Genomic DNA, 15,534 nt, shown 5'->3' on the forward strand with positions numbered 1-15,534 from the left:
ATGTTCCTCCGACATGCATGATGTGTCTGCCAGCGCCCAGTGTAGCTGCTAGCTACCCTTGCACTGCTCCGACTAGTGAAGATGGGCACTACAACGCACGTGTGTATATTTATACATATACATAATACAGTCCCACCAAGCCTTTAAGCCCGTGTGTACCCATATACAGCTCTGTGTGCACGTTGAAGTGCTTTGTCTGCACATACAGAGAGCAAGAGAGAGAGAGAGAGAGTGGGGAAGGGGGGGGGGGGGGGGGGGGAGACAGAGAGAGTCAGTGTTCTAGATAAGCTCCCCTCCATGCATTACGTAAGAGTAAGAGCATTAGTAGACTGGGAACACTGGAAGTGCATATCAGCTGTAGCAGATATGCTACTTATTATAGCCAGTCAGATGTGTCCGAACAGCATGGGGGGATATCTGCACTGCAGCTGATGAGATGGCAACGGTGGTGACTGTTGGTGTGTGTGTGTGTGTGTGTGTGTGTGTGTGTGTGTGCACACTATCTATGCAGCTCAAGGGTCTCTGAATAGGGTCCTCTTATAATGGATAGCCAGCAGCGGTATTTATCACCCAATGTCACCAGTGCGGCGCTCCACCTCCTCTAACAATAGGTGTGGGGGTGTTGAAAACGTAAGCCGTGTGTGCTGCCGAGCGATGATCGATTTTTTTGGTCCGACGTCGACTTTCTGTTTTTAAAACGGACTGGCGTCATGTCCTTTCGGAAAACATGCGTCCATTCTTCGGGGATGCGGGCTGGTTCTGTGGAGAACCACTCATCTGATCGACGATCTCACCTTGGGTATACTCGGGCAATTCGCCCGCCATGTGTGAAGTCGATCAGATTGATTAACCCATCCTGACCTGAGATCAGATTCTAAAAATGTCTTCTATGTCAGTCGCTCTTAAATTGTTCAAAAATAGCAGACCTACGAGCTCGTAGCGCGCCACTCGGTGGTGCGCTATGAGCTTGTAGATCTGCTATTTTTCAATAGCTAAAGCGCGACATGATGCCAACACCAGAATGGGTTAATGAGTTGCTTTGTGACATACGCGTGCCCATTTGGAGCAGGAGGGTTCTGGAGAGAACCACTCATTCCAAAACTATAGACAATAGACATGATGTGAAAATGATTCTGGTTTTCTTAAAATCTGACAACCTGGCCCCGGACTGCTGGCCTAGCGGTCCGGCCACGGTCTAGGCTCCAATGTAGCCTGACAGCGAGTTGTGAGTTCGAGTCCCGATCCCGACGGCCTTTGCTGTGTGTCAGTCCCCGTCTCTCTCTCTCTCTCTCTCTCCATTTCCTATACCTACTATAAGAAATCTTAAAAAAAAAAGGAAAATCAAGCTGCTTTCAAGTGGGCTTTCAATAATGTTTGTGTCCTTTCACAAGTTTGTGCGGCACTGACTTGCCTGTACAGTCATGCAAAGCAGTACAGCACATGGTAATCATGGGAAACAACAACATTCTCACTTCAGTCCGCAGGCACGCACGCACACACACACACACACACACACACACACACACACACACACACACACACGTTGTGCTGCATTGACTGTTGTGCAAGAAGGACAAGAACAGCAACCACACAAAGGCACAGAGAGCACCTGTTATGCCTGCTGCCTTGAATCACAGAAGACAGACAGAGACAGGTCAGCGGCAGCCAGCAGGCAGCACAGGTGCTGTGCGGAACGATGGCCCTGATAGCGTGACACCCTGCACTTATCTGTCTCTCCCATCAGTGAGAGTGTATTCTGTGATCCCCTGGTGTGTTGTCCGTGATATATAGGTATAGGAGGTGGGGGTGGGGTGGGGTGGGGTCGCTCGGAGCTGTAATCACGAGCCGGGGCACACACACGGGGGTGTGGACTTCCCTTTAACCCTTCCTCCTCCACCGGCTCCACCGCAGAGCGTTCCCGCAGGAAGGACCTCCGAACAAACACAGTAAATAATAAAGACAAACCGAGAGGAGAGATGGAGGGCAGAGACAGAGTGAGCTTTGGCAATCTAAACGTAGGTTTCCTCGTGCCAAATAAAGCTCCTTTGAATTGAAAGTTCAGTCTGTCTGAAAGTGAGTGGTGCAAAGAACTCAGCTTCACACACACACACACACGTGGCTGCACCCTAAGGTTGCACCACTCAAAAAGGGAAAAGAATCATACCTGTGTGAAGTGAGGGGCGCTAATATATTAAAGTCTATGTTGCTATGATTAGGTCATGTAATGATAATGTGAAACAAACTTAATGGGATTTAATGTTTGTGTTAGGAATAGGAACGAGATGACGTAAATGTTCCCTTCATTGTCAATGGCGTTTCTAAAACAAACATTGAACTAAAAACAAACCTGTATATAGGAGGGGCCCCTCAAAAATTGAAAGAGAGGGGTGGGGATGATCATGGTGTAGAAAGCCCTAGCCAAGCCAACAAATTAACTGTTCTCCTCTGCTCCTCTACCGTTCAACATGACTAGTGCTGACATCATCGCACAGTGTTTTTTGTGCACGAGAGGGAGGGATGGGAGAGAGACACAGACAGAGAGAGACAGAGACAGGGAGAGGGAGAGGGAGAGGGAGAGGGAGAGGGAGAGAGAGAGAGAACAGGAGGGGGAGTCATAAGGTGAGGACAGCCTGTTTCTTTGCTTGTCTCTTTGTATGAAAAATATATCCATATGTCCTCTCTGCTACAGATTACCTTCTCAGTTGGTAATCTGGACACCCCGCCCTGACATGGATTTTAAAACCTGGTTTTAAGGAGAGCTACGTAGGTATAGTTGGAGACAGACTGCCTATTTTTGTGGTGCAAAAACAAGCACAATCAGGCTTTGAATCAAGATTTCCTCTAGTATGTACTCTGCCTACCAGGGTGACGGATGAAGGCTTATGCACCAACAACAGTGTAGGCTTGCTTGCCTTTGACTGGAACTGTCGTTTGAAGGCAGATGTGAAAAGCCATATTTGACCAAGCACTAGTGTCAATGGGCCCTTAGTCTCCAATAACTGGCCTTGATTAGGGCCCGTAAAAGCTGCCAGTTGAGCCACATGCTTCCAGGGCGCAGCCTTCATTTGGGACGAAAGAAATATGTTGCTCTCTCTCTCTCTCTTTCTCTCTCTCAAAAAATAAATAAACAGACATCATGTCTGTGGGATAAAAATGAATAAGAGAGCTTTGATCTAGTACACATCCTGCTTGTCTCCATTATTTCCTCAACCCCTTGGCCATCTGTGGCTTCACTACTACAGGCTTGTGTAGGATCAGCCAAAGGTGAAGAGGACGGACAAGGTGTGAGGGTGAGGGTTAATGAGTTTAATCCCATCAGCATCTCACCGCCTGCCTTGCCTTGTCTTAACTCTCACCTACCTAAACCTGATCTGAGATGGGGGTGGGGAATCTGGTCATCATGACCTGTGAAGTTTGTCACACTGGTGTCAGGATGACCAGCACATGCCTGGGCTGGTCTTCCCCCTCCAGGGCATGACGCTATTGGGCGGTGACCTCTCAGGTTCGGCACCGCAAACGGCAAAGAGAAAGCGCGAACCTGTGTGTCCTCAGTCTGCTCCGTGTGTTGCTTAAAAGGGGCATTCCACTCATTTTCAACAATTTAACTATGTCATTAATATACCTTAGAGCTGTGTTTCCTAGAACTAGAGGTCTGGAAAAAAATCCTAATTACAGTTCTAGGAAACACTTTTTTTATTATTTCCACACAACAGCTCTAAGGTAAATTAATGGCATAGTAAAATGTTGAAAATGAGTGGAATGCCCCTTTAAGTAAAGTAAACAGCTCCTCTCTCAGCAGTCACCACTGCAGTGTCCTCCCTCTGAGAGCACAGAGAACGGATGAGGACAAGAAGCTAGTAGGCCTCTGTGTCTTTAGGCTACAAGCAGTCTGCCATCACCACGCCACCATAACAATAGCACACACACAGTCATAGTCACACACAGTTAGTAATCAATTTTATAATTAGAATGTGATGGGGCGTAGCTCAACATAACACGATGACAATCGTTAAGAAGACGGGGCAAAGGTCATTGACGCAACTAATCAAAGCACAGCCTCATGACTCACTCCTTCAAGATATTACAATAACAATGAAGCCAGGAAAACATCCATCTTCTTACAATAATAATAATGCACTGAATCTCTGTACTTAAAGTAAATGTCAAGTAAATGGTGCATTTATATAGCACTTTATTTAAAGCGCATGATAATCCACGTATCTGGTGAGAAAAAAATAAGTTTGACCGACCGACTCGCAGAGCCAGATCAGGTCGTCCAGATCCGACTGAACTGTCAGAAAGGGCTGTGGCCCAAAATGGGCCTAGGCTTGATTTGGGAAATTCCCCACACCTGCGATTTGATTACTTTAGTCAGTCTACTTTCCAGTTTCCACAGTCGGTTTGCAGTTTGCACAATTGCACTCTTCAGACATTCACCACAGACATTTACCACTGCACAAGGAAGGAGCACAGATCTCCCCCCATAGGCTAATACATGGGCACGCCCATATACTGATGACATCTGGGATCTCCATATATGGCCGTAAAAGGGACAAGGACACTCAGACAGACGGATAGTTACAGAGATCTCCATATATGAAATGGCCACAAAAGGGACACAGACAGGTGGGTATTGTATAACAAGGTGGGACATGCATTCCCCAGGGCCTTCTTCAGAGACTTTCAGGCAGCACCTCCGTTCACTTCATCGGGCTCTTCACATAGACTTCTATTGGTGAATAGTGACAAAGCCCTGAACCGGACGTTTACGGAATGCACCGAGCACTGACTGTAGTCCATGAGCGTTTGTCACTATTTTGAGTTACATGAACCATGTGACCGGCGCTGTTTTCTGCCCCCTCATTGATGCAACTCTCAAATAGAAGGCTCTGGGATTCCCAATTTGCATGATCGTTCCAAACTTGCATCGTTCCGGAGTGGGCCGGTCAGGTGCCAAAACGGGCACCTGGTTAGTTTTAGGTAACAAAAAGATTTTCCCCTTACATGATTTTTCCAGCATAGTTATTATTTTTCCACATTCTAACAATCATCTTAATCTGAAGTTCTGCACCCATTCCAAAATTAATAATATCTCAACCCCCAAGGGGCAGGGAGCTGCAAACTGTGGAACAGTGCCAGGCTGCCAGCAGAGGTGGAGTTTCTCTGTGCTGTCCATGGCTGACCCAGCAGCATGTGCACGGTATGTGTTATTAGGCTATAATTACAGAGTACAGTGTCAGTCAAGTGTCCTTTGGCCCTCTTCATTGCCCTGATAGGGGTCTGACCAGTGCATCCAGTATATATAAAGGCATGTGGGTCTTTGCAGGCAAGGCTAGGGTTAAAATCCCTGCCCTTGTAGGGGGATGTGTTTACTCTTGGCTGTTGAGGGTGTCTTGATACAACTTAAGCACATTGTGGAACAAGGCGGGCCCCCGAACTCCTGACCAGTGAGCTTGCCCCATCTCCAGTTTCATAACACTATATGCAAACACATAAGCAAACACACACAAACCATCGCTAACTGACTGACTGCAGATAATCTCGTCAAACCCAGGAGACACACTGTGTTGGCATTACTCCCAACTTTAAAGTACGGAGCTAGTGTGCTGTTGACACCTCAAACCACCTCTGACCTGGAAAAACAGACTGACATGCGGAATCAATCAACGTGATTAGTTACTTTAGATGCTTATACAATACTACATCTATCTTTAATACTCAGGGTAACTGGGCCTTTCTTGAGAGATGTTTGTACTGAGCTAGCCATGACAAATCACTGCAATTGTGTAATTAGCAAAACAACATCAAAACAAACAAAGACGTCTTCTCTGACTCTGGCCCTTGTTTTGCTCCTTGCCAGTCGCCACAGAGATACAGTATGTCAACGTGTAAACAGGTTGTGGCCCATATGGTTTGAGACTCCCTCCCCCTCCCCCCACGCACACCACTACAGGGTGGCTGTCAAGAACGTTTTGTTTGCACTTGCAGCAGCAGCAAGCAGCTACTTTGCAAGTAAGACAAGAAACACTATAGAGCTATGTAAAACACAAAAGAACAGTGTTTGGTTTGACTCAAGGCATACATATCAGCTGTTCAATGTGAAAGTACAATGTGAGTCACCGAACCGGAGTCAAATTGCTTACACATGGTAAAGGGTGTTGCTGTTGGATGTTACGTGGTTCCAATAACAAAGAAACAGATTATGACTACGTGGTTAGACAACAGTTCATGACCGACGTGTGGGAACGACACACAGAACCCAGAGCAGAAGATTAATTTACATTCTGTGTAGCTGATGTCTGCCTGTTGTTGGCTGTGTCCTAAATGTCCCCGGTCAACTATTGTTATTCATCCTTGCGACCAAGTGAACCAGCTGTTACATCATTCCCTGACTGGCCCTGGCCTGATTACTCCCCCAAGGGATGTTCTGGGTACAGTCCTGTAGTGCTGTACGCTCAAAAAGTCCACTCTGGAAAAGCCCTGTCTGCCTGCAGTGCTTGCTGACCACTATTGTTACACTCAAAGTCAGAAGTGTACTACAATAGAAATAGAATCCAAATGTAGTGTGGGCTATTGTAAAAAACATTGGCTTTATATACACATTTTGTGTGGACCCCAGGAAGACTATAGTGACCACTTCGTGGAAGCTAATCCACAGGGGATATCCTAGCCTAAGATTTAGACTTTCGTACAATAGATACATTTATCGATTCTGACAATGACAGAATCGGGGATCCAAATAAAGAACAAACAAATGCATTAGTACATTGGCCATCTCTGATGCCGACCATGAAGCGGTTTGAGAGCTGGGGCTATGTACTGTATACAGTTTTATCGTTCTTATTATATAACTTACCTCTGTCAGATTTCATGTTGTCCAGTGTCATGGTCAGTCGTCACGTCAGGGTCCCCAGTGGCAGGGGTCTTGGGTCGGCGGTGATGTCTTTCTTCAGACGTCTTCAACACAACAAGGCCTGGAGACCTGCAGATCAGGTCCCGACTTCACTGTATGAGCACAGCAACAATATCAGCTGTGGGGAAGCCCTGTTGTGCTGCTATCCCTATCCGACAACAAAGCGTCGCTTTGTTAGCATGCTACTGTACGCTTCCATGGAGCTGCAGCACGACCGTTAACGTTCAACTAGTTGACAGCAAGCAGAACATTAAAACTGGATCTCTGGTAGCCTGTCTATATCAATCTGGGTTCTGGGGGGAGGGTTCCGATGGTGGGTCGAGCCCTGCCAACAACTCGTAACCGAACCCGACTACTTCTAAATCGGCTAGCAGCAAACGATCTTCCTGTCACCCTCCGTCTCAAATTCCACCACCCGTACCATCATCATCATCAGTGCTCCTCCGTGGAAAAGAAGCATCTCTGCTGTGGTTTTCCCCCAGACTCCTGCACGGCTCTCTCCAACCCGCTTGACAACCAACCGAACCCGTCGCGCTGTGTGTTAACTACCCTGGTGCTCCACCAACAACATAGCTGTGCCAGTGGAACCAGTAACACATACGATTATTATCACTCACGACGACCGTCCTTCCTTCTTAAAACACCCAACCCCCCTTAGTATCTCTATCGCCAGCAGCAACACCGCAGAGCAGGTACACACACACACACAATGATGATGATGATGATGGTGTGAAGAAGACTTTTTCTTTCAGCGGATCGGTTCTCTTTCTAGCGATTTCTTTTTAAATTCGACGGTGTTAAAGAAGCTACCCCCGGGTTCGACGCTGATGATTCGGTCTGCAGTTCTACCTGTCTGTCGAGTTCCTTTGTAAATCTCCTCATCTAAAAAACTTTCACACGAAACAACAAAAGCTGCCCAGTGCTTTGCGCGCTCCGATGCTGCGCTGCGACTACAAATAACACTTTTTTACGGTGTCTGACTGTCATTCGGAACACTGGCCTGGCCCTACAACTCACTGTCAAACGGTGTCGTTTAAGTTAACTGACATTTTTTTTTTAACGGACTGATCCTTCCATCCGTCCAGCACCGTGCTGCTGTGTTATGTGTGTGTGTGTAGTGTGTGTGTGTTACAGTGTTCTGCTGCTTGTCAAAACAGATCAGTGCAGCACTGTGTCACGTGTCCCAACAACAGCCCCGCTACGTCACTTCCGTCCAGCCTCAAATGAACCTGCCCGCCGCCGGTGTCGCGTGGGCAACCTCGTATATCCAAAATAAAACCGTTACGTCAGGAAATTGGTTTTGATTGATTGATTCATTGGTTGATTTTTTTATTTCACAGTACGAAGAATGGGGATCAAATCAATGTAATTATTATTCAGCCAACGCTCTTGTTAATATAATATAATTATTTTAAATAAACAAACAAACAGACAGACAGACAGAATTAACCACTTTAAGTAGCAGAGTAGGCTGAAAAACAGCCAAAAGACTGCACGCACGCACATCCAAATACCAAATAGTAGGCTGGGTGCAAGAATAAAAAACTCTAGGCTGTTGTAACAGCTAGTGAAGGCGCACCGGCTTCATTGTTATTTGTTACTGATAGCCTACTGATCATGATCATGCATTCACGGAAAAAGAAAAAATAAATAAATATGGAGATACAAGGTTTCTGCCCGACAGCAACATAGCGTCGCTATGGCAACCGAAGAAGTATCACTAGCAGCTAACTTTGTGTGTGTGTGTGTGTGTGTGTGTGTGGGGGGGGGGGGGGGGGGGCGCAAGGCCCATGCACGTTTTTGTTAGGGACATGTCATGAAGCCAGTGTTCGACTGTGTTCCCACCAGTGTGTAAATCTAAACTAAAAAGGCCGTCCTTAGTTCTGGCTCCTGCCCACTGTTCCCATTATAAGCACGCGCGCGCGCGCGCACGCATGCACACACACACACACACACACGAGTGGGACGGTCCAACTCTCTGCACTGATTGGATACCACCACTGGGCTAAATGCGCGTTCACGCTCCCACCGCACGTGAGGTGGTTCAGTCAGTGTATTATTGAACATTATGTTCCTTCAGTGCTCGTGACTGCATTGGGTTTTATTATAGCGATTAAATGTATGGTTATTGAATGGCTTCGCAGTTTGTTTGTTTATTTTGGAGTTGGTTTGTACAGTAGGCTACAGCTGACTGTCTGAAACCTGAGTCTCAGACAGTCAATCAAAAGATAATACAATTCTAAAACCACAAATACAAACGGAAATCTAATTGCCTTGCTTTTGGATAAAGGCAAGCAGCCTTAGACATTGTCCTTTAAATGTCTATTGTTCTACCCGTGTCTAGGATATACTCTATAGTTCTACCGTGGTGTACAGGAACACTAGGGATGATTGATTGACTGACTACTACGTAATCAGATTACGGAAGAATAAGTAACTCGGCCATAATCAGCCCACGTACATTACATTTTCCAATGAAGTTTGATTACATTGATAGATAATATAGGAAACATAGGTTAACACCGTTTTAGCAAGTATACTGGTAAGGGATCACTTTCTCAATCCAGACCCCTTCCATGATCCATCCCAATAATACACACCTCAGTTTTAGATTATTTTACACATTATTTCATATAATATAGGATTGTATAGCCCACTTTCAGTAACATTTGACATAAACAAAGCCACCATTTCTTCAAAACATAAGAATCTTAACTCACGTCACAAGTAAAAAATAATCCCTTTGTTTGACAAAATCAGAGCTATAGTGTCATCTTGTGGCAGGAAAGAAGAGGTGTATGGAATTACTAAAGCCTGTGGTCTCGGAGGTTTAGGCCTACAGACTACAGTGTAACCATGTGAAATTATATATATATATATATATATATATATATATATATATATATATATATATATATATATATATATGCATAAATAACTAGTATCCATTTGATTACAAATCGTATTATATTGCATTACAAATACATTTATTAATTAATTCCCTGAGAGATAAACAACATAAGACTGATTGATTGGTTGAACATTTTATTAACAGATTGCAGAATGGGTACAGGAAAGTACAGGACAGGTCAATACAAAAACTGGTACCAGAACCAGAAAAAGCACTAAGACTTAATTGATTACATCAGGGACAGGGTCCTCCATTTTCAAATTAACGAAACATTTAAACACATACAAGATCAAATACACAGATGTCTTCACTTTCGGGGGTGAGCTGTCTTCACTTTCAGGCACTTTCGGGTTGAGTTGTCTTCACTTTCGGCTGTCTGTGAGTGTTGTTTGCGCAAAGAGTGTCCGACTGAATATGTACCCTTTGAGCTCTTTTATATACTTTACTGAATATTTCACAAGAATACTTTACTGAATATTTCACAAGAATATAAAATAAGAGAGTGTGTGTGTGTGTGTGTGTGTGTGTGTGTGTGTGTGTGTGTGTGTGTGTGTGTGTGTGTGTGTGTGTGTGTGTGTGTGTGTTAAACTTCTGAAGAAATGTGTGAAACTGTGTTGGCAACTTGGCCATAGATATGTTAATATTACCTGGACCCCTCCTAATTTGTTTAATCGAGATGGCTGAATGATTATATAAGGTCACTTGTAATTTCTCGCATGCTAATATAACTAGCAGTAGCCATCATCATCATCATCATTGTTGGGGGGGGCGGGGGTGTCAATATTGCTTTGCTATAGAGCATATGCGTGACATCATCATACCTGGAAGTTATGCGGGAACGCCCACTGAGTGGCAAAAAACTACTTTCTGGCCTTACCAGCCCATTCATCCAAACAGAAAAGTCCTGTCTGATTGCATTAAACAATGTTAAACTCACCAACATTGCAGCTGTACGAAAAGCTTGAATTATCCTCTATCTGCAAAGTTTTTGTTTCATAAAAATCCACCATAGAAACGTTATGAGCTACTTTCTGTCAAGAAATGTCCTGCATTTGAGTGTCAGAGTTTGGAAGTGCTTGTTTTCAATAACACAACATTTTGCTGCATTATGTGACATTCAGACATTTAGAGACAGGTGGTACAGGACGGTTGAGTGATTTCCAACGAGCGCTTCCAAACTCCAACACTCCATGCTGCTCAGTATAAATAAATAATTAGGGTGTGACTGCGCACGTCTGTAGGTACCGATAGTTAGATCCGAAATTGAATTACTGTAGGCCTAATGGGTACCACGGAAAGTACAGACAACTCACCCCGCAATGTCAGAAAGTGAAGACAACTCACCGGGGTGAGTTGTTCAATACTGTTGGGCGAGCTGTCCGTCCAGACAGTATTCGACAAAAACAAGGTTACACACAAAAAAGCCAATTTGCTCAGCTCAGACACATGACGTAAATTATCCTTTCATTATCAATGGCAAATGTGACACGAGTTAGGACAAAACCCCTCAAAAATCACACCCATGTTGAACTTAGATATTTTTGAATAGGCAAAGTAGGCTATAGGCTACAAATGGGCTTATGTGGTATGTTTTGTAATAATATTGAAAATCTACAAAGTAACCTAACTTGACAAAGTCATGAAATAGCCTAATTGTGATAGAGTAGACTATTTGTAGCGGAAGAAAATATTGAAATATACTACTGCTCAAGGACAGGCCTACAGTACATGACTCATGTGTACTGTACTTTTCCAGTTCCATTACACTGCTGGGTATTTAAAATGAGTACAGTAAAATAATCTAAAACGTGTATATCCATGGCTTCCGTGACAATTACCTAAACATGAGAGATCTGCCATATATGCGCACGCACGATGATTCCATTCACCCCCCCCCCCCACACACACACATACTCCAATACAAATGAAACTATTTGAATAAAGGTTGTAGGCTACACATCAGGCCTAGCAAGCACACCACATCAGATCATATCTCTAGGCTGCAATATATACCCCTATATTAGAAGAGGTGTATGCACGTAAATAAGACTTCATCTTCTACCCTGTGAAAGGGGTTAGCTCTGGAATGGTCCATTTCCAAACTGTAGGCTAAATAAAGGCCTGTGTGGACTGAGCTTTCATAATTTAGTGTAGATTTTCTTTTAGCAAAATTGTAAATCAGTTCCAACTGACATTTGTGTGATTTTAAAACTGCAATATTTGTAATGGAAATATTTAAGGATTCCAGATTTAATAATGATAATTTAGAAAGGACTGTATAATAATTTAATAACTTCGATAGCAGAGCTGAAACGCCGGAACTGTAGAAATACTTTTTAAAGTACAAAAAATACTTAATGCTTTAACAAGAATACTTTAGGAGAATGATCAATACAAAAATACCTTAAGCATGAAATACTTTTAGAAAAATACCTTTAAATACCCAATAGAATAGATTAGTCCGCAGAAAGAATTGATATCCAGTCAGGAGCATTATGTTTTAGCCAATTCATTTTGGTTCAGAGAGCACAGAATAGTTCCACATACAGCAATTTACAATTTAGGCATTTAGCAGACGCTCTTAATCCAGAGCGACTTACATTTAAGCAAGAACAAAAGCATGGGAATACATCACATAAAAGCATTTATCAATATCATGAAACATGCGTAAGCTAAGAAAGTAACAGTGGAATATCTATATAATGAAACTATACATACACTATACATATAAACTATACATATTTACTACTATGCTATACATATGTACTATGGCGTGCTATGACTATATACAATACAATTATAGTGCTGTCTACATAACATGCTATAAGTCTGTGTCAAATGCTATCTAAGCCAACAGAAAATGCTATCTAAGGGGTTAGGGTAAGTGCTATGGGCCATAGCACTTACCCTAACCCCTTAGATAGCATTCTCTCTCAATGGAGACGGTATATATATATATATAAAAAAAAAATTGTAATCAAGATAGAGTACCGTATGACCTATGTTACACAGATCTTATGTGTCAGACAACCATGGGAAGATTCACTGTCACTTCTTATACCAAACCAGGAAGCATAATGCAATGGGATATGTAGTTTAAGGGGACTTTGTAGTCCATAACTCAAGTCAATAACAAGCAGCTAACCAGTTAGTTGGAGACTGCTGTCTGCTCTGGGCATATAGACCAAGGACAAAATAACATGTTGTTCACAGAGGGGCAGATATTTGCAAGACGTCACTGAATGTTGCATACAGAAGATCTCACGGGGCAGCGATAGCCATGATATGAATATCAGTTAGTGGAACAGAAGAACAGAAGGGCAAGAAGTGAGATGAAAACTCAGTGGAACAGGGTGACATAAAATCTAAGTCATAGGGCAATTCATAATTATGCAGGACACATGGAATATAAAGAATAAGTCACGGGGAACATGTAAACTTCCATCCACAAAATAACAGATCTACAATATTAGTCCCGAAATACCTATCAATTTGTAAGATGGGGAAAGCCCTTGTAAAACAGTCTACAAATGTTCAGGGTTTTGTGTTGATTCTATGCAAACTATTGCTAACATTTGCTATTTATACTTCATGTATTTAAGGTACAATAACTCAGTGAGAAGACTACCGTTTTAACTTGGTGGACAAGGATCAAGACGACTATACAAAGTTAGCCTAGTTAAATGTACTCTTGTGTTGATCTAAACAACTTTCTTTTATATATATTTATATTTATATTTTATATTTTTTATTTGCAAGTAATCTTTTGAATCTACATTCACAGGTGGCTGCAGATAAAGACTGCAAAATAAGAAGCCAAGTCTTTGTCTGAAAGAAGGAAGGAACACTCAGCGTCAAATGGAGTCTGTACGGCTGAAGATAAATGAACAGCTAGCGGCGGTGGGAGAGGAGATATTGTTTGTTGTGGACAAACAGCAGCGTGGCGCTGCTGATGTTTGTAGTGTGGATCTTAGCGTCAGAGTGTTTGTGTTGGAGCGCCTCAGCGCGGTGGGAGATGTCTCCGCCAGTGGCCACATCTTGAACGGGAGCATTTTGTTTGAACCACAAAGGTCTTAACTGGACCCCCACATGCAGTGCTGCAATAATCTGCTGATGTTGTAGCACAGATTGGGTGGAGAGAGGACATTCCTGTTCTGTACTTTAGCTACATAGAAATGTCTATTTGTATGTCTCTAAATGTTTGTATGTCTTTAAATGTTTTGATGAATTGAACAATGTGGACCCTGTTGTAAACAAGTGTAATGCTTAATTGGGTCGTCCACTCAGTTGACAGTCTTTGTATTGAGTTTGTGCTTAAAATGTACTGTAAATTCTACAAACTGTTAATAAATATTTCAATCAATCAATCATAAAGTTTATTCCCACAGCAAACTCTGTAGAGTCACAGTTTGTTCCCCCAACAAACCTTGTGAGTGACCGGAAGACCTTCATGAACCCGAATGACCCCATAGTTAATGGACAACTTTCGTTTTTTTCAACCAAGGTTCATGTTTTAGGTTGTTATCAGAGAAAGTAAAAGATGAGTGTTAATTTTTTTAATTTGCTGCTTTTTCGTTTTAGGGATTTTAGCTGTTTTTTACATTTTATAGCGATTTATGTTTTTATTATTTACTATAGTCCTACTAGACCCCAATAAATTACATCTGGCCACAAAAGATCACGGGATTTACTGATCCTGTGATCTTTTGTGGCCAGATGTAATTTCTTAGGGTATAGTAGGACTATAGTAAATGATAAAAAAAGATCGCTATAACATTTTATTTTTATTTTATTTAATAAATAACGAAGCAGTGAAAGGTCCTGAAAGATACATAACGCCAGTCTTACCCAATACCCAATCTTTCTGTTTTATGAACACAAGGCTGCTGTATTTTATACCTCATACTAAGCATGAGGTATAAAGTACAGCAGCCTTGTGTATATGTAATACGTAAGCTGCGACCATGAGACCCGTTCCTGGATTCATCTATAGAACATTATGCATACTAGTCTCACAAGCAGGCAAGATGTCATTTAACAGCATATATATCAGAACATAGGGGTATGTGCTCGGTTAATTTGAGATTTTTTATATCTATTTTGTTATACATCAGTAATAAAGGCCTACTGATACTCCATGTTGAGAGTGACATGAAGGGAGAGCAGCTGGCGGTGTGTGTGAAAGCAGTCTTATGTTAATTTAAATTGAGGATTTCAATAATTTGAATCCATCCATGCGACCTGGTAGCCAAGCGGTTAGGGAGCATACCACAGCTACCAAAATGCTACGATAAGCAAGTCCCAAGTTCCATTTCTGACCAGACCATCAATAATATCCGCCTCATTGAAGCAATTACTGATCTCGCCTAGTGTCCCTCCGTCGAAATAAGCACCGTTGAGGGATGCATTTTTCGTTCAAGTCACACATTTTGCATGTTTTACGTTTCTGTTCTAATGCCTTTTCTTTAGTATTCCTGACTGTACAGAAGGGCAAGTGACATCTACATTTATTTGTTTTATTTTGGAAATGTAACTAGAGAAAAAGCTAGAGATGCAGCATCTCGTTTCCAAGGGGTTTGGGAGTTAATGCATTATGTCCATGTTTGTACACATTGCTGTTAAAAAATAAAAGCATTTAATCACATTAATTTTAAGTGGTCATTTAATATCAAAGGCAAACTCGATGTAGAAAAGTATCATGAATCCACAC

General features: G+C 42.6%; 1 protein-coding gene across 1 annotated transcript in view; it reads right to left on the reverse strand.

The window, feature by feature from the left end:
- Nucleotides 1-8,031, reverse strand: part of atosa (atos homolog A) — a 59,604-nt gene extending 51,573 nt beyond the window's left edge. Inside the window, exons 1-2 of the mRNA XM_083760113.1 lie at nucleotides 7,931-8,031; nucleotides 6,857-7,005 (exon numbers count right to left, since the gene is read on the reverse strand). Coding sequence (XP_083616239.1) covers nucleotides 6,857-6,887 — 31 coding nt within the window. The 5' untranslated portion in view covers nucleotides 6,888-7,005; nucleotides 7,931-8,031. The remainder of the gene's footprint in view (nucleotides 1-6,856; nucleotides 7,006-7,930) is intronic.
- Between the last annotated feature and the right edge of the window lie 7,503 nt (nucleotides 8,032-15,534).

The sequence above is a fragment of the Protomyctophum parallelum genome, assembly GCF_964188405.1.
Source record: "Protomyctophum parallelum genome assembly, chromosome: 2".
NCBI lineage: Eukaryota > Metazoa > Chordata > Actinopteri > Myctophiformes > Myctophidae > Protomyctophum > Protomyctophum parallelum.